At 38.0% G+C, this 24,771-nt stretch overlaps 1 protein-coding gene across 1 annotated transcript in view; it reads left to right on the forward strand.

Moving 5' to 3' along the window:
* The window catches only part of LOC308273128 (disintegrin and metalloproteinase domain-containing protein 20-like), a gene marked incomplete at both ends in the record, with an annotated part of 198,401 nt that overhangs the window by 44,252 nt on the left and 129,378 nt on the right, over window positions 1–24,771 (forward strand). The window contains one exon of the mRNA XM_080710236.1: window positions 17,111–17,282. Coding sequence (XP_080566362.1) covers window positions 17,111–17,282 — 172 coding nt within the window. The remainder of the gene's footprint in view (window positions 1–17,110; window positions 17,283–24,771) is intronic.

Genomic DNA, 24,771 nt, shown 5'->3' on the forward strand with positions numbered 1-24,771 from the left:
CAACGCAGAGACAGGCCCCTGTGTGTAACCCACTTACAGAATGATAACGGTGGAACTTCCCATCTAGGAAAATGATTGATGGGAAAACTCAATAAAGAGAGCTTGAAAATGTCCTGTCTTCTAGCTTTGTTCTTTTTCGAGATCGTTTTGGGTATCTAGAGTCCATATTTCATATTAGAATAGATTTTTTTCTGAAAAATAAATAAATAAATGTATGATAGTTTCACCTAAAAAAAAAAGAAAAAATATCCTCTGGTAAGAAAGAAAGCAAAAAGAAATATTGAAATGTTATCTTTAAGTTATCAAAAGCTTGGTATCAGACAAATGAAACTGTTATGTGAGATTATCATTGTTAATTTTGGATAAATTGCTAAAATACTAGATGTCAACCAGTAAGCCAAGCATGGGAAGGAGGGATGGGGAGGGAACGGAGTGGGGATCGAATAGGGGCTAACTGGGTGGTGTGTGCATGTATGTCTACAAAAGTTTTTTTTTATCCCATTATGATGTATGAATACAGTGCACCAATAAAAAAATAAAGAATAAAAAAATAAATAAATAACAAAAAAGAAAGAAAACGTCCTAATAGACTTGTGGGATGAAACTTAACTTGCAGCTCACATATAATATATTCCACATCAAAGAATCATATCATTAGAAAAATGTAGAATAAATTACAAAATGTAGAAGTTCTCTTAAGCAATAAAGGAGGATAAACACAAAAAAGAAAAGGGCTGACAAGTTTGGCTACATAAAACATAAACTGTTGCATAATTTTAAAAAATACTATAAACAGAAGCAAGAGAGACTGAAAGGGAAATTTTTCACTCTAAGAAGCACATATAAAGGCAATATTAAACATAGGTTAAGAAAGTGGACTCTGCTCTTGTCTATCTGAGTGAGTACCCAGCTCCCTTACCCATTATCACTTTTAGCAGGATCATTGTCATGTTTCTATTATTTTTGCTGCCTTAGCAACCATTTCTCTTTTATATCAATATATTTGTAATTTTTGGTGCATTGTAGTCATACATCTCAATGTGGTACAAGATGGTGTAGGCATCCATGCACACATCACCCAATTACTCCTTACCTAATTCCTTCCCCATTCCTTCACCCTCCCTCCTTATTTGGTTTAGTGATTGACCCAATCAAAAAATGGGCATGTGAACTAAATGGACAGTTCACAAAAGAAGAAATTCAAATGACCAATAAATGCATGAAAAAGTGCTCAGCATCATTAGCAATCTGAGAGATGCAAATCAAAACTACCCTGAGATTTCACCTAACTTCAACTAGAATAGCAATCATTCAGAAAACAAACAACAACAAATGCTGGGCATTAGTGGGAGAAGTGGGAACTCTGATAGATTGTTAGTAGGATTGCAAATTAGTGCAACCACTTTGGAAAACAGTATTAAAGATCCTCAGAAAAATGGGAACAAACTTACCATATGATCCAGCAATACTACTTCTGGGTAACTACCCAAAAGAATAGAAACCAAACTACCAAACTAATGCATGCATGTCTATGTTCTTAGCAACCATTTCTAAGCCTAACTTAAGTGTTCTGAACCCCAGTCACACCAGTCATCTTTGGCCTAGTTAAAACTTTTTTCCTTTTATAGCTGTTTGTTATAGAGGGTGCTTATTCCTCATCTCCTTGACTCAACACCTCCTGTAGCTGCTGACCATGGTAAACCTTGTAGTCAACACTAGGGGCTGGAAAATAAGATCTTCCCTTTGTGCTTGTTTTCTTTAAACTAGTCAATCCTGGGTCTCAGAGGGAAAGCCTCAGAGACATGGACCCATGGACCTTCATAAAGGCACAGCCGCACAGTTCCTGTCTCTCTCGTTCCTCGCCTGCTGACTGTGTGTCCCTGGCAGCATCCTCCTTCCTGGTGGCCCTAGGAGAAGTCCTGCCTCCTTTCCTCTGGGATCTGTAATAAACTGCTTCTCTTCTTTTATGAGTTGAGTTGCCTTCTCTGTGTCTCACCCGGTCAAACCTCACTTCCTTTCTGGCCAGGCTTTCCTTAGCTAGAGAAAAGCCACAGAGTGTCTGCTGGTGTAAAAAAAAAGGTTCTTGTGAGCAGGACATCTGAATACAGGTGGGACATTTAGGCATGAGACCATCTACCAGAATAAAGTAGCCCATGGAAGACATACTCGAAACATTGACCAAATCCTCAGGACCCCTCCTAGGCAGGGCTAGAGTTTAAAGCACTCTCCTGGGAGAGACCTCTAGAACAAAGTAGAAACAAATAAAGCAAAACCACAAAAGTCTTTCAACTCCACAGGTCTCAATTCCTTTATTTGGAAAGAGGGGAAACATGTGCCTGGGTCACTGAACTGAAAATGCTTATGTGCATAAATGCTTTAGTGCATAAGAAGTTCTTAGAACAGTACCTGGACTCAGTAAGTACTAGTTGCTTTTATGGTTATCATATAAAACAGATAATATAATAGCACCCAGAATTTTTACTATATAACAAGTTGCTAAAATTTATACCTAAGAATAATCATTATGATTTACATATGAGAAAAAGAGACAGTTCATGCACAAAGAAATATAAATATAATGATATAAGCCAAAAAAAAAATCATCAGCTAAAGTTCTTCTTCCTCCTCTTTGTTTTGGAGCTGGAGATTGAAACCCAGGGGCATGCTACCTCTGAGCTATACCTCAAGCCCTATTTTATTTTTTAGTTTGAAAAAGAGTCCTGATAAGTTGCTGAGGCTGTCCTTGAACCTACAGTCCTACTGTTTTAGCCTCCCAAAAACTGTGATTATAGGCCTGGCTACCCCATAGGCTTCATCCAAAGTATTTTCAAGAATATGCAATTTTTTTTTTTTTTTTTTGCAGGTCTGGGGATGGAACCCAGAGGCATTCAACCTCAGAGCTATACCCCCTGCCCAATTTTTTTTAAATTATTTTTTATTTTGAAACCGGGTCTCACTAAGTTGCAAAGGGCCTCACTAAGTTGCTGAGGCTGTCTGTGAACCGCGATCCTCCGGTCTCAGCCTCCCAAATGCTGGGATTACAAGCGTAAGCCACCATGCCCAGCAAGAATATGCAAATTTAAATAGCAGGAATCTAGAAAGAAACTGGGAAACAAAAAGGAATACTAGTATAAAAGCAAAAGAGGATTTGGGATATTTAATGAAGGAATCCGTTCAAACAATCCCGTGTACATTTGTGAAGCTATCAATACCAGTTTTAATATTATGAACAGGGTGGGGCAAGGCTGAATCAGGGGTGCACTAGGTGCTGTGAACACAAAGGCTTCAATCACCCTAAACATCAAAATGATGTATGATTACAGTGCTCCAATAAAAGTATATTTAAAAATAAAATAAAAGGGGAATATGATACCAGTTTGCATTCATCAAATAAAATTTTGTTTTGTTTTGTTGTTGGTACTAGGGATTGAACCCAACGGACTTCTGCCTCTGAGCCACACCCTCAACTGAATTTTTTTATTTTTAGTTTGAAACAGTGCCTCAGGAGGTTGCTGAGTCTTGCTACATTGTTGAGGCTGTCCTCAAATCTGTGATCCTCCTGTCTCAACCTCCCAAGCACTGGGATTATAAGCATACACCACCACATACAGCTAAAATATTTTTTCTTTTTTTGCGGTACTGGGGATGGAATCCAAAGGCATTCTACTTCTGAGCAACACTCCTAGCCCTATTTTTTTTTTAATTTTTTATTGGTGCATTATATTCATATATCATATTGGGGTAAAAAACTTGTGTAGATATACATGTACACATCACCGATTTAACCCCACCCAATTCCCACCCCATTCCCTCCCCATCCCTCCTTCCCGTGCTTGGTTTAGTGGTTGACTTCGATATGTTTAAGTACATTGTGTGTTTTAGAGAATTTCCTTCTTCCCCCCTCCCATCCCCTCATTCAGGTTGTCTTGTTTGCTTCTCTATAGGATTTCATTTTCAATCTAGAGTTCCTCCTATGGCCCATTTCTCCTTAGCTTTCACATATTAGGAAAAACCTCTGATTTCTTATTTTTTGTGACTGACTAATCTCACTTAGCATAATGTTTTCCAGTTCCATCCATTTCCCTGCAAATGACATAATTTTGTTCTTCTTTATGACTGAGTAAAATTCCATTGTGTACATACCCCACAGTTTGAAATCCATTCATCTGTTGATGGACATCTTGGCTGGTTCCATAGTTTGGCTATGGTGAATTGTGCAGCTATGAACATAGATACACATGCATTAGTTTGGTAGTTTGGTTTACTTTCTTTTGGGTAGATACCCAGCAGTGGTATTGCTAGATCAAATGGTAGATTTGTTCCCATTCTTCTGAGGATTCTCCATACTGTTTTCCAAAGTGGTTGCACTAATTTGCAATCCCACCAACAATGCTTGAGTTCCCGCCTCTTCACATCCTCGCTTATTTATTTATTTTTGTGGTACTGGAGTTACTGGAAGCCCTTCTACCTCTGGACTACACTCCCAGACCTATTTATATTTTTATTTGGAAACAGGGTCTCTTAAGCCAGTGAAGCTGGCTCCGAACCAGCGCAATCCTCCTGTCTCTGCTTCCCAAGCACAGGGATTACAAGCGTGCGCCACCACGCCCAGTATTTATTCTTTATTTTGAAACAGGTTCTCACTGAGTTGCAGAGGCCTAAGTAGCTGAGGCTGTCCACAAACCCTAATCCTCCTAAGCCTGTGTGTGTGTGTGTGTGTGTGTGTGTGTGTGTGTGTGTGTGCGCGCGCGCGCACGGTATATATGTATATTGTTTCATATAGCCAAAGCATACTACAGGGAAGCTTGTATAGTTTCTTAGAGACAAGAACAGCTATCTTGATTGATTAAAAATGACAGAAAAATCTCCAGTTTCCCTTTCACTTTACCTGGAGAGACCTGGCCTAAGTAATAGTGCCTGATGCATATACATATACATATACATATACATATACATATACATATGCATATACAGATACAGATACAGATACAGATACAATTTCAAGAGAAAGGCATATGGGTAGGGGTTTGGAAGAACAGAGATTTATCAAAATTGAAATTCTATTTCATGTCTATGGACTGAATTATTTACAGTAAGAATGTATGCATTTATTGATTGGGAAGTTTTTAAAGTTAACAAAAATAACTTCAATATAGAAAGACTTCGGTATTATTGGAGAGGTGAAAGTAGTTATCAGTCTGAAATTATGTGTTCGTTTCTTGCTCTTAAGGCACTAAGAGTCTGCTTTTCTTACAAGAAGAATGTAATTTACTGTTCAAAAACCTCTTTCTTTTTCTAACACATTATTTTTTAACTAAAACTTTCTAATGTAATTCATATAGACAAAACATAGAGGGAAGCTTGCATAGTTTTTTAGTTTCAAAATGAGAGAAAAGTTCCAGCTTCTCCTTCACTTTTACCGGATAGACCCGGCCTAAGTAACATAGTGCTTGGTATTTATAAAGGGCATTGTACTTTCAGCTATAAAGGGCAAGAAGAGAATTAACATTTTAAGGGTTGTATCTTTTCTGCTTTATTTATTCATGCTTTACTATCATTTTTAAATGAATCACATTAATACTTGTGTAACTGACAGACATCTAATTTATTAGAAAAAAGCAAAAATAAATTGCCATAAAGTTTTTTTATTGTGATTATTTAAAAAGATCATCCAGTTAATGCTGACTTAAAACTTCTGCAAACAGGTTCTTCAAATTATTTTTAAATAAAATGTTAAGTTTCCTATAACAAGTTTATTTCCTTGAAATATCAGTAACTCTGGGTTTGCCCTTCAGCTCATATCATAGAAACCTCATTTTTTTTTTTTTCGGTCTGTCCTTCAGTAATTAAATGTAAGGTCAACAGTTTGGTATATTATACTTAATGTAATGGTTGTATTCAATTTATTCCTTTCTCATCTAAGGATAATTCTTATTAATGTAAGTTATGTGGAATAGATGGAGTCAATCCAATCATAGGCTCCCTTGACTGTAGTTATGAATTATGCTCAACTTTATAATGATGGAAAGTCGTATCTGAAAATTCTGAGGGTATCTTCAACTTGGAAGTTAACTTATCCAAGGAAATTAAGATTGTCCTTGGCAAATGTTGAAGGACCTCACTAAATGAAATGCATAATTAGATTTAAACTGACATAAATGTATCTATCCATGCCTCAATTTGTTCATTTAAAAGATGAGATGAGATGATCTAATCCTATCTTGCAGTTATAAAAAAAGAAATCTAAGTATATGCTGCTTATAGAAATCATTCCATATCAGATTAGAATAATTATAAATTAATGGTAATATATAAGCCTAACTATAATAAAATCCCAGGAAAGATCATCAAATACTTAATTCATAATAAATAAAAATAAAGACTTAGTTGGGCATGGTGGTGCATGCTTGTAATTCCAGTCTTTAGGATGCTGAGACAGGAGGATCTCAGGTTTGTGGGCAGCCTCAGCTATTTAGTGACACCTTTGACAACTTAGTGAAATCCTGTTTCAAAATAAAGAATTAAAAATAGGTCTGGAGGCTTAGATTAAAGGTTGAATGCCCCTGGATTCAATCCCCAGTACTGCCAAAAATAAATAAATAATATAAAATAATAATGATAAAATGATAATATTGATTAACATGGGTTGCATGAGAAATTTTATCAAGCAATACTTTCATTTTTTTTTTTTTGTGGTACTGGGGTTCCTGGAAGCCCTTCTACCTCTGGGCTATAGTCCCAGACCTATTTTATGTATTTTATTTATTTGGAAACAGGGTCTCTTAAGCCAGCGAGGCTGACGACAAACCGGCACTATCCTCCTGTCTCCGCCACCAAAGCGTGGGGATTACAAGCCAATTATTATTATTATTGCCCAGCCAATACTTTCATTTTTAAGGAGAAAATCGATTGGTCCTGATTTTAAAAAATCTTGTGAATATGTTTTTATGTTATCAAGATATTTAAAGTTATTTTTATAAGATCAAAAATGTGAAAAATGAGTGACTAATTATTAGTTCAATATCAAGTTGGAAAGATGTTTTTTGTCCATGGCCCACACCCACTAGACTTTTTTTTTAAATTGGTAACTTGAAGATATAGAGTATCAAATTTAGAAATCACTTAAATCAAAGATTTATGTTTCAAATATTTATGTTTAACTGTACATCTGATAACAAAACTGTAATTCTAAACTTTTAATAGATTAAAATGACAAAGTCAAAAAAAGCAAGATGAAATGTAGAGGAGTAAAGCCAAATCATGCATAGTAGTAACAACAACAACAAAAAAAAGTCCTAGTTTATCAATAGTTCCTATAAAGGAGACATAGTACTATGTTTGTCCTTAGTAAACTAACTATGAGTCAGTGGAATGACTGGCTCTATTTATGTCTGCCCCAAATGACTGCAATTTAAGCTATTAGTGTTCCAAATACAATAACATAGCACTTGGCTGGTCTATATCTGGAAACCTTGTTTATTTCTGGTTGTTAAATTTGAAAGAATGTAGGCCGGGCGTGGTGGCGCACACTTGTAATCCCCACGCTTGGGAGGCGGAGACAGGAGGATCGCGCAGGTTCGAAGCCAGCCACGCTGGCGTAAGAGACCCTGTTTCAAAAATATAAAATAGGTCTGGGAGTATAGCCCGGAGGTAGAAGGGCTTCCAGGAACCCCAGTACCACCAAAAAAAAAAAAAAAAAAAAAAATTGAAAGAATGTTACAGATACTTTTAGACAAAAGTTCACCTCAAATTTGATAATCCTATTGGGAATTGTGCCACAGGAAGAAGTTGAAAATGTTCTTAGTGTATACACTTACGTTTCTGTGCATACTTTTTAGAGAAGGTAACTAAGACATTGATTGGGATGAGAAATAAATGGTGATGACTTCCGGGAAGATGGCGACGGAGCAAAACGGGGATTACGAGCCCCGCTAACAAGCAATCTCTATTACCACAAAATCAGCGCCTTTCATAGCCAGAAAACACCATCAGCAGAGAAACAAAAAATGTAAGTTTAAGGGACAGAGAAAAAGAGGGCTGGAAAAACGAGACACCAGAAACCAGACTACAGTGCTGCAGCCGGAGCCACGGCGTGAAGCGGCGGGCGCCATTTTGCCTTGCAGCACCAGGCTCCAGAGAGGAAGGGAACTCATAATAGAGCTCAGAAACCAGAGAGGAGATACACCGGCCTCACGCCCGAGAACACGGCAGCAGCGCCTTGCTGCTGGTGGCAGCGGTGAGTTCAGTGGACGGCACCAGACCAACGCACTCAACAGCCCACCAAGCTCCAGAGAGGAACAGCGTACAGCGAGCCGAGGTGAGCTGCTGTGGAATAGCCGGGTGGGATTCGGCAGATTTCTCGCGCAGGAAGCATCTAAAGCTCCCAGGGGCTGGGCTCAGCACACCCTGCTGCAGGGATTCAGAGCAGAGCTCAAAAACAGAAAAGAAATACGCCATCCTCATGGCCGAGGGCACAGCAGCGGCGCCATATTGCTACTGGCAGCAGCAGCAGCGAATTCGCCGAGTCCACGACAGCTCCATCTGTGCACTCAACATTGAGTCAAATTGGGGCCCCTAGAGGAGAAGTCCCAGTACTGTACTCCCAGGGACTTGACCCAGTGGGGGAGTGTTGGTGGCAGAGATATTACACCATAGGAGAACGACCAACCTGGCACCCCCCAAGGTCTAAAGCAGCCTCGATTGACTCCCAGGGTCTGAGAATCTGCGATACAACGCAGTAAAGGAGTAGTGGTGACTGAGATACCACAGACTCAAGATCCACAGCACCTTAAGTGAAGTCGTAGTGACCCAGGGAAGAACTCAGAGAAGGCACAAACTTCTGAAATCATGGGAAAGAGGAATAACAATGGAGCAATGAATTCCCACAAGCCCACAACATCAGAACCCGATAAAACAGAAATTCAGAGATTTCTAGAAGATCAAATCATGAAAATAACTGTAGAAATAATAGAGGTGTTTTGAAAAGAATTCAGAGAGAGACAAAAAGAGATAAAGGATGCAATTAATGAAGTAAAGGCCTCAATTCAAAGTACAAACAACCGATTAGAACACATGGAGAATAGAATCTCGCTCCTAGAAGATGATCATTCAAAAAATGAACGCATAGTTTCTAATCTAGAAAAAAATATCCAACAGCAGGAATCTGATATTGAAGAAATATGGGCCCATTTTAAGAGAGCTAACATAAGAATAATTGGAATAGAGGAGAGAAAAGAAGGTGAAACCAAAGGGATCAACAATCTCTTCAAGGAAGTAATAGCAGAAAACTTTCTAAACATAGAGCAAGAGGTCGATACACAGGTCCAGGAAACTTATAGAACTCCCTTTAGACAGGATCAGAGAAGAGGATCCCCACGCCACATAATTGTCAAAATGACCAATGTGGAAGCCAAGCAGAGAATCTTAAAGGCAACAAAAACAAAGGGCCAAGTGACATTCAGAGGCAAACGAATTAGAATCACTTCAGACTTCCCAAACCAAGTGATGAGAGCCAGAGGGTTTGGAGTAACATATTCCAAACTCTGAAAGAAAACAACTTCCAGCCAAAAATTTTCTACCCAGCAAAACTTTCTATCAAATTAGATGGGGAAATAAGAAGCTTCCACAACAAAGAGAAACTGAAGGAATTTATGTCTTCAAACCAACACTAGAGAAAATACTCAAAGAGATTAACTACAAAGAAGAAATAGGTAACACACACCAGAACCAGAGAAACAAGATTTTCCATCCAACAGACAACTAAGATTGGTTATCTGTGGAGATTCATTATTTATGTTAGTCTTTTACCTATCTCTAAATTGTATTGTTTGCCTTTATTGTTGTTAATTTTTAGGATTTCTAGTTGGAATATTAATATACCTTCAGATATAGCATTTGGAAATATTTTATCCCATTCTATCAGTAACTTTTAACTCTGTTTACATTGTCTTTGGATATACAATATTTTTTTATTTTTTAGGGAGTTTATTTACCCTTTTGTTGCCTGCGCCATTGAAATCATATCCAAGAAATCACTGCTAATTTCAATGTTGTGAGGTTTTATGACCCAGATTTTCTTCTGAAAGTTTATAGTATTAAGATTTATACTTAGGTCTTTTATCTATTTTGATTTAATATTTGTGAATATGTTAGGTAAGGGTCCAATTTTATTATTTTTCATGTAACTATTATTTTTCAACAATATTTAGTTAAAAGATTATTATTTCCTCCACCAAATGTTCATGGAAACCTTGTCAAAAATAACTTGACAATATATTGAAGAATTTAGCTCTAGGCTTTTATTTAACTCCAATGGTTTATATATCTGCCTCTGGAACAGTACTACACTGTTTCTATTATTGTAGCTTTATATGGTTTGAAATCAGAAAATATACATCTTCTAGCTTTGTTCTTCTTTGAGATTTTTTGGGTATCTAGATTTCATATTCCATATCAGGATAGATTTTTTCTGAAAAATAAATAAATAAATGTATGATAGCTTCACCCCCCCCCCAAAAAAAAAAACACAAGAGAAAAAAATATTCTCTGGTAAGAAAGAAAGCAAAAAGAAATATTGAACTGTTATCTTTTAGTCATCAAAAGCTTGGTATCAGACAAATGAAACTGTTTTGTGAGATTATCATCGTTAATATTGGATAAATTGCTATAAAACTAGATGTCAACCACTAAGCCAAGCATGGGAAGGAGGGATGGGGAGGGAACGGGGTGGGGATCGGGTAGGGGCTAACTGGGCGATGTGTGCATGTATGTCTACAAAAGTATTTTCTTTATACCATTATGATGTATGAATACATTGCACCAATAAAAAATAAAATGAAAAAAAAGAAATAAATGGTGTTACGACCATAAAAATAATTGTAGAACTATTTTTAGGAGCTCATTTGTTTTACATTTATTTCTTTTTAACCTACCTTATTTTTAATAGATGTTAAACAAGGAAATATTAGGATAATGCTTCACAAAAATCCTTATTTATTTATTATTATTTATTTATTTGTAGTACTGGGAAATGAATCCAGAGTCATTCTACCTCCAAGCTACACCCCCCCCCAGCTCTATTTTTTATTTTTCTTTTGGCACAGGGTCTCACCAGGTTGATGAGAGTTTCACTACTTGAGGAGGCTGTCCTGGAACCTACAATCCTCTTGTCTCAGCCTCCCAAGTACTAAGATTATAAACGTTTGTCACCATGCCTGGACACAGACTCCAGGTTTATAATCAAGACAAAACAGAAGTGTCAAAGGAGATGCATAAACTCAAACAAACATTCTAAGAGTGTTCATGTTTTTCTAAGTTTATTCACGTTTGTATACTCAGTATTAAGTATTCAGGCAAATAGTAGAGATCAAATACATACCAATTAAATGATTGAAAAATGAAAGAGAAATAAGGGATTATGGAAGTAAAAAACTAGAAATTCCCAATCAAGGTTGGATTCGCATCTATTGGGGACCTCATGGAAAAAATTTCTGAAAAAAGTTAATGGGCCTACATACCCCCTAAGAGTCTCTTAAATATAGTAATATTTAAGAGATCAAGGCAGACCAAACTCTTTACTGTAGTTTTGATTATTACTATACTTAATTAGAACTTATTTAAAGAAACGTGGAAAGCAAATTGTCTTGTCTATTAAGGAGGACAAAAGTGATGTAAAATGAAAAGGTTTAGATTTCTGGTAAGTGAAAGTTTGGCAAAGCATTCCTGCATATGTAAATAAATTATTCCAATTCAGTTTTATTTGCAAAATTAGAAGGCCCTTTCCTTAGAAAAGAAATATGCATAGCAATTAAATTACAACATTTAAAACAATGTTTGTACATTCCATTTGGAATCCTCCCTTACCTATATAATTATAATACATTTTAAATTGGAGCTAAATCTGTGTGGGACTTTTCCAGAGAAGTGACTGTTATAAGTAGTTACTTCTGTTCCACAGTTGTTTATATTTTCACTCTAAATATTTTCACACTCTAACTTAGATGTTATGTTCTATTAGCTGTATTTTTCTTGATATTAGTAGAGAAAGTTTTTGTTAAAAGTATTCAGATAAACAAAACATTACAGACGTTGCTAGGTAAACAAAAGTGATATACTTAAGTAAACTATAGCATGAGCCTTATCCTGTGGGATACTAAATGCATTTATTTTTCTCAACCCATATGATTGAAGTATTGCATAGATTTGGATACACAAGTATTGCATAGATTTGGATACACAAAAGAGATAACTTATATCATAATGACGATAATTTATATCATAATAAAAATTAAATATTGTGTAAAAACTTCAGAAGAGTATAACTACACATACATTTTACAAAAAATTAACTTGACACAGGTATTTCACCTAGTTGTAAAGCAAAATGTTATAAAATTCTAGAAGAAAAAATAAGAAAAATCTTCACAACTTTGAAATTTTCAATGAATTTTAACAAACATAATTGAAAAAAAATTAATGGCTTGGGTTTTGAATCTTAAAAATTCTTCTCTGCAAAGGAGAAGAAAATGAAAAAACAAACCACAGATAAGAACATATCTTCAAAACATATATCTCATAGAGGACTTATATCTATAAAAACTCTAAAAAAGCAACAATAAGAAAAAAAACACAATTTAAAAATTGACAAAAGAACTACAAAGACACATAACCAAAAAAGACATAGATAGAAAAGAAGCATATGAGATAATGCTCAACAGCATGTTATTAGAAATTTGCCATCGAGAATAACAGTGTGGTACTATTGCAAACTTATCAAAATGGTCAAAATCTAAGAAAAAACTTATCTTACCAAGTGTTTATGGTGACATAGAACAATAGCTCTCACTCGTTTCTGGTGAGAATGAAACTACTTTAGCCATTTTAAAAGACAGTTGCCAAACACAAAGCTAAACACATTCTTAATATGTAATCCATTAATCACACCCCCAGGTTTGGCTTGAAAATGTATTCCTACACCAAATATACCTATATGCATATTTATAGCACCTTTATTCATAAATGCCATAACTGGAAACAATCAAGAAGCTTCGTATGGGTGAACAGGTAAACAAACTGTGGTAAATGCACACAAAGGAATCCTATTAATGATAAAAATAAATGTCCTCTCAAGCCCTAAAAAGCGAGGGAGGAAACTTAAACGCAGCCATGGTTTAGCTGCCTCTGGCACTACTGAGAGATCCTTTAGGGGTGGAGCCTGGAGGGAAGAAGTTAGGTGACTTGGGGACATGCCCTGGGAGGAACTGTGGGGACTCTAGCCCCTTTCTCTCTCTCTCTTTCACTTCACAGCTGTCCTGTGGTTAGCTCTTTGCTCTGCCACATCCCCAGTCATGAAGAACTACTTCACCACATGCCCCAGAGCAATGCCCAAACCTACCAGATACTGAAACCTTTGAAACCAGGAGCCAAAATAAAAAACTTTTATTTCTTCTGGTACTTTTTACAAAAATGGAAAGGTGGCAACATAAAGATATAGTATTACGTTAAAGATGCTAGCCCGAAAGGCTGTATACTGCATGATTCCAATTACATAGCTCTCATAAAACAACAACAATAACAACAACAACAAAACTACAATAAGTCCCTGAATCAACATTGGAGCTAGATAATGATAAGGACATTTTATTCTGTATTTATAGCACTTGGTAGGTATTAGTTCTTCTAGACTGGTAACAGTAATAAATAAAACTAAGAGTAAAATATCTTCTACTAATGAAAGGGTGAGATTTCTATTATCTGTTTAAGAAAGATAAGGACATTTTCTTTTGAAAGCAAGTTCATTAAATTTCAACATTTCTCTTTGTTTGAAATTTAGCTAATTTAAATAAGTGGTCAATGATATAAAATTATTATTTTAAGGGCTTCTGGTTTAGTTATTTAACCCCGAAACTAGGATTCCTCCAACTGCCTAACATCATGAGTAGATTTAATACTTTGAACAATGTGTCTCATTATTATGAGAGCATTATGTGAAGTGGAAGGAGAAAATTGTGGAACTTAATGGAAAATATAAAAATAATATAATGATCACCTAATATAGGCCATAAGCACTATTAAACAAAAATATATTTATATCTGCTACCATAGGAAATTATAAGTTACATGTGTACAATCTAATGTAATTTGACAGAAAAGTTTGAAAGCAAATGTCAGTTTGATTTGGCTTATATTAGGGCATGAATCTAGGTTTAATCAACTTCAGCCCAACTTTGATTGTGCCTATTTTTTCTTCACAGAATTGATGTTGAGTCTTCATTTTAAAATCACTCAAAACCAAAAGGGAGGTGTGGAAAATGAATCCTCTCTCTTCACTGGTGTGCTTAGCAAATGGCACATTGCTTGAGGTTTTCTTGTGAGATCAAAGTGCAGGAAATAATGTCACGCCAAAGGAATTTATAATGATTAATGTTATTACAATAAGCTGCAAAGGAAGTGGTAATAATTTGCCACTTAGAAAGGGTTGCCCATTTTCCAGTACTGGCACATCACTCTTTGTTTCTGCAGAACAGGTATTTCTGGCAAAAAAGGAGATGGGATAAGGAGATAACATTCACTTTTTATAAAAAGGCTATGGATCCAAGTTAAATGCACCATAGCATGATCTAAGCCAATGGGTGTACATGTCTCCCGCCTGTGTCTGTTTCCACCTCTTTGTCTGTCTCAAAGCCACAGAGAGTTTGACTCCCTGCCAGCACTGAGACTGCATTCCTCTGCCATTCTGCTTCTACCTGCTACCCTTCAGGCTAAATGCCTTGTCTGCTCTTCTGTCACAGAACCACTTCCTTCCACAAAATTACCATCTTGCTGTCATTGGTATTCCTGCCAGCAAATCACGCCCTGGGCTTTTGGTGTTCATGTAGCTAAACATTGCAATATATTTAAGGATGAGAAGGGAGACTTTGAAGTTCTTGGTACTGTACTCAGTATTGAACAGTCTGGGCAAGACATCGATTTAAGAGCATCATCAGAGTTGCTCTAAATTGCCTACTCTCTAATTTAAGAGCACCTCTGATGATATATGATTTTAATGAGCTACAAGTTCAAAGATAAAAAAAAATTAACTTATTTAAGCCGGGTGTTGCAGTGCAGTACTTGGCAGGTTGAGCCTCAGCTATTCAGTGTGACCCTCTGCAACTTAGTGAGACCCTGTTTTAAAATAAAGAATAAAGCTAGGTATGGTGGCCCACACTTGTAATCCCCGCGCTTGGGAGGCTGAGACAGGAGGATCACACAAGTTCGAAGGCAGCCTCAGCTACTTAGTGAGTCTCTCAGAAACTTAGTGAGACCCTGTTTCCAAATAAAATAAAAAAATAGGTCTGAGAGTGTAGCCCAGATATAGAAAGCCTCTGGGTTCTACTCCCAGTACCACCAAACAAAACAAAACAAAACAGAAGAATAAAAAATAAGGCTGGGGGCAGAGCTCAGAGATAGAATGCCTTTGAGTTCAATCCCCAGTACCACAAAAAAATTTTAAAATTAAAAAAAATAAAGATTCTTTCTAAACACTTCTGACAAACAGGAATATTAAGTGCTCTTGACTCTTCTTGTCAGTTAAGTCACATTTGAACTGTTCTTGCTTCATTTTATGGGAATCTCTAAAAACATCAAAGTGCTGGCCATTTAGTCCCATAATTAGCAAAAACCCACAGCCTTCGCTGCTGAAAGGTGGGTTCCCACAGAAATTTACATAGTTCTGTGGCATGCCATTGTCTTTAAATGACCCCAAATACTTCCTTGATATATCTGATGTGATCTACATTTGTGGTTACCTTCACACAGTGTTGGCAGAGTGAGAAATATAAATATAGATTTAATGACAACGTGCTAGTGAAAATGAGTACTTTGCACATGACAGTGGGTATATTCAGGAGCTCTCCTTATTTGGGCATAAAACAAATTTGAAAAGTGAATGCATTATTTCAGGCACTTAGGTAATGTCCACTTTGGGTAGCATAAATTTCAACTTTAGAGGTCTAAAATAAATCATGTAGCATTTATAATTTTGTAGATTATTATATGGGAAACAGATAAAAAGGTTGGATTACAAAGAGTATGAAGTGCCATAGAGTATAATGTAAGAGAGAGTTCCCTCAGTAAGTGACCTCAGTACCACTGGTAATGCATGACATTGCACATGTGTTCCATAAGGTATGAAAGAGTCTAACATAGATCCCAAAACTTATTGGTTTCCTACCCCCATTTCAAAAAATGTTACTCAACATCTCCCTAGGCATTTCTACCAATCCCTTATTTTTATTTAGCCCCTCAATTGCACTTGAGGCTACTAAAATCCCCAGACCAGTCCAGCATCCACATGGGGTCAGTTTTCAATATATATGATGCATGATTACTTGTGGAACTCTGCAGTGTATAATTTAAGATTTTTGGTTAAAACATTAGTATGGATGCTATTTTGTTTTCAAGAGGCCAAAAGAGCACCCATGACCATGAAAGGAAGTTTTATTCTTTCTTCCTTTTTTATAAGAGGGATATTCATTGTTATAAACCTAAATATTTTAATTAGAAACTTTTTGAGATTATAGTAGCTTGAGCTAATATGCTTGCTATCTCATTCCTCTCAAAATTTTCCTTGTTATTTTGAAAATCATATTTTATTTATTTGGATAGCGATAGCCGGGCTAGGTTCCTTGTGTACCTGGAATTCTTGTTCCTGTGGTACACTCTCCCAATAACCTTGTCCCTCTTGGCAGAAGACTGCTAGCCAATCCCCAGTTGTTCATTACACATCTAAGAGAAAATGCTGCCATCTAATTAAATCAACCAGTTTGATTACTGGATTCTAATGTTTGTATAGAAAAGCTCAACGGACTTTTTCTTCAGAGTTGGAGGCATGTCTTCTGAGTTTGACCTTTTTCACGTTATTAACCCACAGCACCTAAGAATATTGTCTTGAGTTTTTTTTTTTTTTATTCTTCTGTTCTAATCACTAGTCACTTTTCATTTATGGAGTAAAAATTGATTTACTTATTTCTGGAAAACAAAGCACCTCATTTTTGTTTTCATGTTATTTTGTGGATATCTTTATACCTCTTTGTCAAGCCTACTCCTTAATATTTGTCCTATGATGTTATAGTTTTAAAGACTATAGTAAGGCCCTGGGTCCCAGGTGGGAGTCAGCCGGGACACGCTGGACCCCTGAAGAGCTGGGGCACGGGTTGCAGGACTCTGGGCCCCAGGACCGACCACGCGGAGCATGCCAGACTCCTGGAGAAACTGGGGCCCGGTCACAAGGACCTGGGTCCCAGGTAGGGGTCAGGCATGCCTGACCCCCTGAGAAACCGGGGCCGGGTCGCAGGACCCTGGGCCCCGGTCGGGATCATGCGGAGCACGCCAGACCTCTGGAGAAACCGGGGTCCGGTCGCAAGGCCCTTGGCCCTGGGCAGGGGTCAGGCGGGGCACACTGGACCCCTGGAAGAGCCGGGGCCTAGGTTGCAGGACTCTGGGCTCCAGGTAGAGTCCTGCAGAGCACGCTGGACCCCTGGGGAAACCGGGCCCGGGTCACGGTGCTACTGAATGCCTGATCCCACAACCTCCTCAAACCACACATACTGTCTTCTCTTATTTAAAAAAAAAAAAAAAAGGAAAAGAAAAAGAAAAAAGAAAAATATCGGAGAGGGGTCAAGAAGGCCGTGGCAGATGCCAGGATACTGGAGATGCAGACAAAACTTATCCAAATGGACTGGAACTTTTGGAAAAATTCCCCGCAAAGGAGGACTGCTTCTTCTCTACATTCTTAAGAATCTTGGCCATCACCTGTAAGGAGCGAGTTTAGCGGAGACCTAGGAGAAAGGCAGTGCTGGAAGCGGTCTCCGCGATGGCGATGGAGACTTGTATTCAGGAGAAGCAGAAATCGGATCCTACCAACCTTCTTTTTTGGAGAAATTACACCAAATGTAGAATGCTACTGTCGCACATGCTTAGGAACACTGGACAACATTCAGAATGGAAAAAGAGCTTGGGGAAAGATTTGAAATGGTGGAGGCAGTGGCAGTACTCAGGGGAGGCAGAGATCTGATGCATTACACATGGAACCTTTGAAGTAATAACCCCAGAGGCAGAATGCTACCACCACACACCCTCGAGAAAGTGGGACAAATGGCTGGGCAAAGAGGGTGCTTGGATTGGAGCCTGCCAAGGGGTGAGGCCGGTGACGGACACAGAAAAGCTGGAATTGGAGCTTGCCATGAGCCAAGGCCGGTGCTGGAGCTTCCAAGGCCAGGATTGGAGCCTGCCGAGGGGTTAGGCTGGTACTGGGACCAGCAAGGCCGGGATTGGAGCCTGCCGTGAGGCAAGGCCGGTGCTGGGGCCTCTGAGGCCAGGATCGGAGCCTGCTGAAGGGTTAGGCTGGTGCCGGGGCCAACGGCTGGCATCAGAGCCAGCTTTGAGGCAAGGCCGTTACTGGGGCCTCCGAGGCCGGGATCGGAGCCTGCCGAGGGGTTAGGCTGATGCCGGGGCCACTGGCCATTATCGGAGCCTGCCGTGAGGCAAGGCCAGTGCTGGGGCCTCCGGGGCCGGGTTTGGAGCCTGCCGAGGGGTTAGGCCAGTGTCGGGGCAAGCAAGACCAGAATCGGGGCCTCCCATGAGGCAAGGTCGCTACTTGAGCCAGCGAGGTCTGGATCAGTCCACCGGGTAGCCAGGCCACTACTGGGGCCATCAAGAGTGGGATCGGTACTTGCAAAGCGGCATGCACAGAGAAATACCGCAGAAAATAAAAACCAGATGCTTCCCCTAATCAGCAATAACTAGGAGGAAAGGGGCTACAGGAAGAGGTCGAGCTATAGAAAGGGCCCTATAGTGAAGCAATTAAGGTGACCAATCAGAGGGTATGGAATAGGGGAGGATGGAACCTCTTTAAACTCAGGAGGTACATAAACAAATGTATCAAAGTTAATCACCAAACAAGCATGGAATGGAGGGACTAGGAAGGAATGGGATGGGGGCTGAATGAGGGCTAATTGGATGATGTGTGCTTGTATATCCTCTCAAGTCTTGTATTCCAATGTGATGTATGATTACAATGCACCAATAAAAATAAATTTAAAAAAGAATAAAGTATAATCATATTTTGATGTAAATTTCTAACAGTTTTGGGCAATACAACTCATTAAGGATCATTATTCAGAAATTATTCTTTGTTTCAAAATATTTTAAAAACAAAAAGAAATTCAATAATTTTTTTAAATGGCCTTTGTGTCATAATGTTACATATATTACATACATATATAACTCATTCACATAGCTTACTGACTACATTACTCTAACTTTAATATTCAACTATCTCCTCCAACACGATTTTACTTTTTAAAGAAATCTTTGTCCAGACAAACAAAAACCTATTTACTTAAGACTTAGACTCCTCAACTTTCACTACCTTCAAAGCAGTCCATTATCTAGGACTCATGAAACCCTCACCTCCAAACCTCTACCTCCCCGCATCCACCATCCTAAATTAAACCTCAAGAACTCTATGCTGTCCTAACAAACCATCTACATTGGAAGGGCTGCCTTAAACGAATTGCTCCAAAGTCCTTATAAATATCTTGTCTTTGCTGCCTCCCCCCACACACAGTGAACTCAGCTGCTTATCAACAGGTTATTTTGGAGAGAGAGGAGGGTAGATTGATATGGATATAGAAACACCTGTGCAAACACAAACATATACAATTTGCAGCATTTTTAATGAAACATCAGATATTATTGAAAAATAAAGCACAGGAACTCTAGGACAGAAGTTGTCATGGTTCAGATGTATTCATACCCGATTTACATAGTGACCAATGCTGCTGTGCTTCCCCAGCAACAGGGGTGAGTAGTTCTTGCAGAGTCACTAAGCCAAAGCAAAACACCTAAATTATTTATTTGAAGACCTGTTTTTTTTTTTTTTTTTTGTGTGTGTGTGTGTGTGTGTGTGTGTCTGGTACTGGGGCTCCTAGAAACCCTTCTACCTCCAGGCTACACTCCCAGAACCTGTTTTTTATATTTTTATTTGGAAACGTCTCTTAAGCCAGCACGCTGGCTTCGAACCTGCACTATTCTCCTGTCTCTGCCTCCCAAGCGTGGGGATTGCAAGCATGCACCACTACGCCCAGCGAAGACCTGGTTCTTTATGGAAAATAAATCTGGAAGTCTGTTCTATAAAAACCATTTAATCTGTCTTAATTTCAGTGGGATATTATAATCTATTTTTTTTAACCTGGTCCTGTTTCATTGTGTCTGGAAGTACACATATTTCAAAGTATCTATAGCAAAATCACAATATTATTTTCCTAATCTTATATCAGAATGGAAAGTGGACTAAACATATAGGAATATGATGAATAAATACATAACACATGAGCAGAAGTACCGTTCCTGTTCCTTACTGCTACATCTTACATAGAATAGATAGAAGAGAATCCTTTTTTTTTGTTTTTGTTTTATGCTAAAGTTTCTCTACCGGAATTATCAATAATAATATACCTTATTGTAAAGAAGGATGGAACCAAGGAATTTTATTACAGTGTTGTGACATGTAATCTGATCTCCAAAGATTGGTGAGCTCAAAAATAATGAAATATTTTTTCTTCCCCTCTTCTTCCCCTTCCCACCAGCCCTCCCTCCCTTTCTTCTTCCTTCCCTCCTGTTTCCTTCCTTCCTTCTCATTCTTTCTCTCGATCTTTCGCTCTTCCTCTCTTTTTGAAAGTAGATTCAATAGAAGTGTAGCCAATACGTTGTCATACCAGGGTGCACTACAGTGCTTCCTTAGTGATCAGGGGCAAACTCCATAGTAGAATCTAGAAGTGAAATTTTTAAAATTGTATTAGTAACGTGTAGGACATTCAACCTTCTTACATCAAAGTTACGTTCTGTAAAAGATTATCAAATTAGATGTCAAATCATCTGAAAAAAGGTTTGCATATTTTGAGTAAAAAATAATATATGAAGGCATTGCTATTTCTTCAAGAATCTACTCCAAGCTGAGCATTGTGGCTCATGCTTGTAATCCTAGTACTTGGGAAACTGAGATAGGAAGATTGCAAGTTCAAGGACAACCTGAGCAACTTAGTGAGACTCTATTTCAAAATGAATAATTAATAAATAAATAAATGTCTGAAGATATACTCTGGAGGTAGGATGCCCCTGGGTTCAATTCCTAGTACAATAAATAAATAAATTTTTACTCCAGTATTTCTTGTAAACCACTGGTAAGACAGCTGGTCACCCCACTTCACTACGAATTTCTGCTGTTTGTAGTATTTGTTCCTATGAAGTCCTATTAAACAATTCTGCTGCCGGGGTTTTTTTCCTATGAATTTACCAGCCCAGTCATCTGTGCTTGACTTGTGAATTCAACTGTGAAGCTCCCAGCTCACTACACTGTCCTGTTTCAGATGAGGATCTCTTTTGTAATGTTTTATTTGTTGCTGAAATTCAAACGTGTAACAGCACCTCTAGAAAGATTAATATTCCTTTTTAGTGTTTTGTTTTTTTTTGTTTTTTTTTTTGCAGAACTAGCAATTGAACCCAGGGGCATTCTACCTCTGACCTATATCCCCAGTCCTATTGTTTTTATTCTTTATTTTGAAGTAGAGTCTCACTAAATTGTGGAGGGCTTCACTAAGTAACCGGGGCTGGCCACAAGCCTGGATCCTCCTTTTTTAGCCTTCCAAGCACCAGGATTCCAAGGTGCACCACCACACCCAGCTTTAGTGTTACTTTACATATGAATATATTCTACATGTCTGCATAAGTAGTTTGTTTTCTAAGGGTCATAAAAGGAAATCTAGAAGAAGAAAGAGAAACCATAGATTAGCAAATAAGGCGATCTAACAGGTGGATGGGGGGGGGGTTCTCTAATGTACATTCACAAACATATCAAAGTCAATCTTTGGGATAGTGGCCCAACTTTAGTAACTCCCAGTTAAAAAATCCAGGTGAGTTTCAAATAGACTAGGATCCTTTTTCCTGCTTTTTGTAAATTCACTTTCCTGACTTTTCCCTTTTCCCTTGCTTTTTCCTTAAGACAGCCAGGCACTTCTGTACAAATCACAATTGAGCTGTGTTCACATTACACTTTTAGACTACAACAATAGTATATTCCTGACTAAAATTTGTCCTTGTCATCATAGGTAGTGTTCAGATTTGTTTACCTTTGAAAATATGCACAATATATCTTACCAATACAAGACCTCCTTGTTATCTATGTTGCAATTGGATAATTTGGATATTGAACCCATGAGCACACAATGTTCAAAATTGTTACTCATTTTGGTAAGGTTGATGCGCTTTTGAAATGCCCAGTCTAAAAGTACACTCACAGGGTCTATGGTAACCTAAGCGGCAGTGTGAGATAAATACCAGCAGGTGGCAGTGTGGATCACATGGCAGGACTGAGGAACAGGTCTGGACAAATATCTTTGTCAACACAAAGAAAAAATCAAGTCGATACAAGAAAGAAAAAATTCTTGAAATTACTTAAAGAAAGAAAGAAAACTTGTTTAAAGTGCTGTTTTCTTCATTCATCAGTGTAAGTTTAGACTGAAGCTACTGTTAGAGCCCCAAACAAAAGTGACTCCATCTTGACCAGAAATCCTCAAGTTTTGCTCACTACACTCCTGCTTCCCCAAAATGCCCTCAATATATTTTCTAAGACTTGCCAGTAAGCCCTTTGCTTATTACACCCCTCTGCTTAGGGAACTGCGCCATTATTTTGCTTAACCCTGATGTAACAACATCCCTCCACAATAGTAAACCAATGCTTCCTCTGTCCTGTAGAATCTCCCCTTAACCACCCCTCTTGGAAATAACTAACTACCACTCCCTCTCCTTATAGAATATACTCTTAAATAATCTATATAAACTTCTAGTCTGTAAGCAGACATGGGCTCCACCTTTTCCTGGAAACTCCCCTCTGCAGGTTTTATTCCAATAAAGCTTTTTCTGCCATTCAGATGTCTCCTGTCTCCTTCCCTCCCAAACCTTTCACCTACCATTTTATTTTATTTTATCTTATTTTACCTCATTTTATTTTATTTTGGGTCCTGGGGACTGAACTCAGGAGGCCTACTACCTCTGAGCCCAGCCGTGTTCTCAGTTCTTGGTGCTCCTTTCTACTTAAAGGTGGATGTTGCTACTCTAGTGTAGTGACATCTACTTATTTCAGTGACATAATGTGATCAGTTGGATAATCAACAAACAGTAATTCAGTAATATTTGCTCTTTCATTAATTAGCTTTATGAATTTACTCTAGAATTCTAAAACAGTGTGAGTCAATTATCAATCCCTAAGGTTAAAAAAATATAGCCCCAGATGTTGATCTATCTGTTGCTTCTGTGCTTGTTACCAGCCTGTGGCAGTACAAATCTCTTTTTGCAGGGCCATTTTATTATCAATATGTTGGATCCTTGCTCCTGAAAGTTTGGTTCTATTTCAAATACTATTTTTGCACTTAAGCCAGTTGACTTCTAAAGGAGCTCCATCTCTTTTTTTTTTTCTCCATTTTGAACAAATTTTAATTTAACCTGAAGATAAAATATTAGTGAAACAAATAGTGACTGTTCCATAGGGGAGGGAATTTAATCACATTAAGAATTCTATTAGCCGGGCGCGGTGGTGCACACTTGTAATCACCGCAATTGGGAGGCGGAGACAGGAGGATCGCGCAGGTTCGAAGCCAGCTGCGCTGCCTTAAGAGACCCTGTTTCCAAATAAAAATAGGTCTGGGAGTGTAGCCCATAAGTAGAAGGGTTTCCAGGAATCCCAGTACCACACAAAAAAAGAACTCTATTGAAATTTAATAAAATGGATAAAAGTTCTGAAATGACAGAAATCACTAGTACAGGTTATATGGTCCAAGGGCTGTGAATAAAGACTTTTGAGTTCTGAAAGAAAAGTTTCTGTGATGATGATGATGATGATGATGATGATGATGATGTGTGTGTTCTGTGGTGACAATAATGGCTCTATATTTTAAAGTGTGCATTTTATAGTATATCTATATTTGATTTGGTGAATCTTAGGGAGTATGTTTAAATGATTTGCTCAAGGACATCTAGGGAGTCCGTTAGCAATGCCAGAAAAATCATTAGCAAACCTGGGTCTATGTATTGCATTAACCTGAAGCATGCTTTCTTGGGAGTCTAATCTAATACTGTGATATTTCTACTCTAACAGCTTGTGGTAAAAAAAATAAAGCTAAAAATTTGATATTATATACACAGTTTGGAATCCTTTGAAGTCAGTGAATATTTATAATGATTCAACTTGAATTCAAATGAAGGAAAGTGTTCTGATAGCAGTTGGCATATTAGTTGCTGTAACTTGAAGACTCAAGATGACCAGTGGCACAGGTGATGGTAGAAGGTAAGAGATGGGCAGGTTTTCAGTTGGGCTGGCAATGAGACACACCTGCTCCAGAAAGAAGTAGGAGTGGCAGATGGGAGAATGGGAGAATGGCTTTTGCTTTGGGTTTTAACTTTCCTGTTGGCTGCAGCACCAAGATTTTGTACAAAAGCAGCTGCTCACCTTCCCTTTTGGCTACAAAGCAAGTTGTACCAAATGATGGCAGGTTTAAAATTGGGAAGCCATCAGGAATTAGAAAGGCTAGGCAATGCACTTCACCTACTAAACAAGAAGAGAAATAAAGCTGCTCTTGAAAAGAAATACATGAATATAAATATGCTGTTAATGTGTGTATTTATTTTAATTTTATATTAAATGTTTTTCTTTTTACAGAGCTACCAAATAAACATTAT

Source organism: Muscardinus avellanarius (genome assembly GCF_963383645.1).
Source record: "Muscardinus avellanarius genome assembly, chromosome: 14".
NCBI lineage: Eukaryota > Metazoa > Chordata > Mammalia > Rodentia > Gliridae > Muscardinus > Muscardinus avellanarius.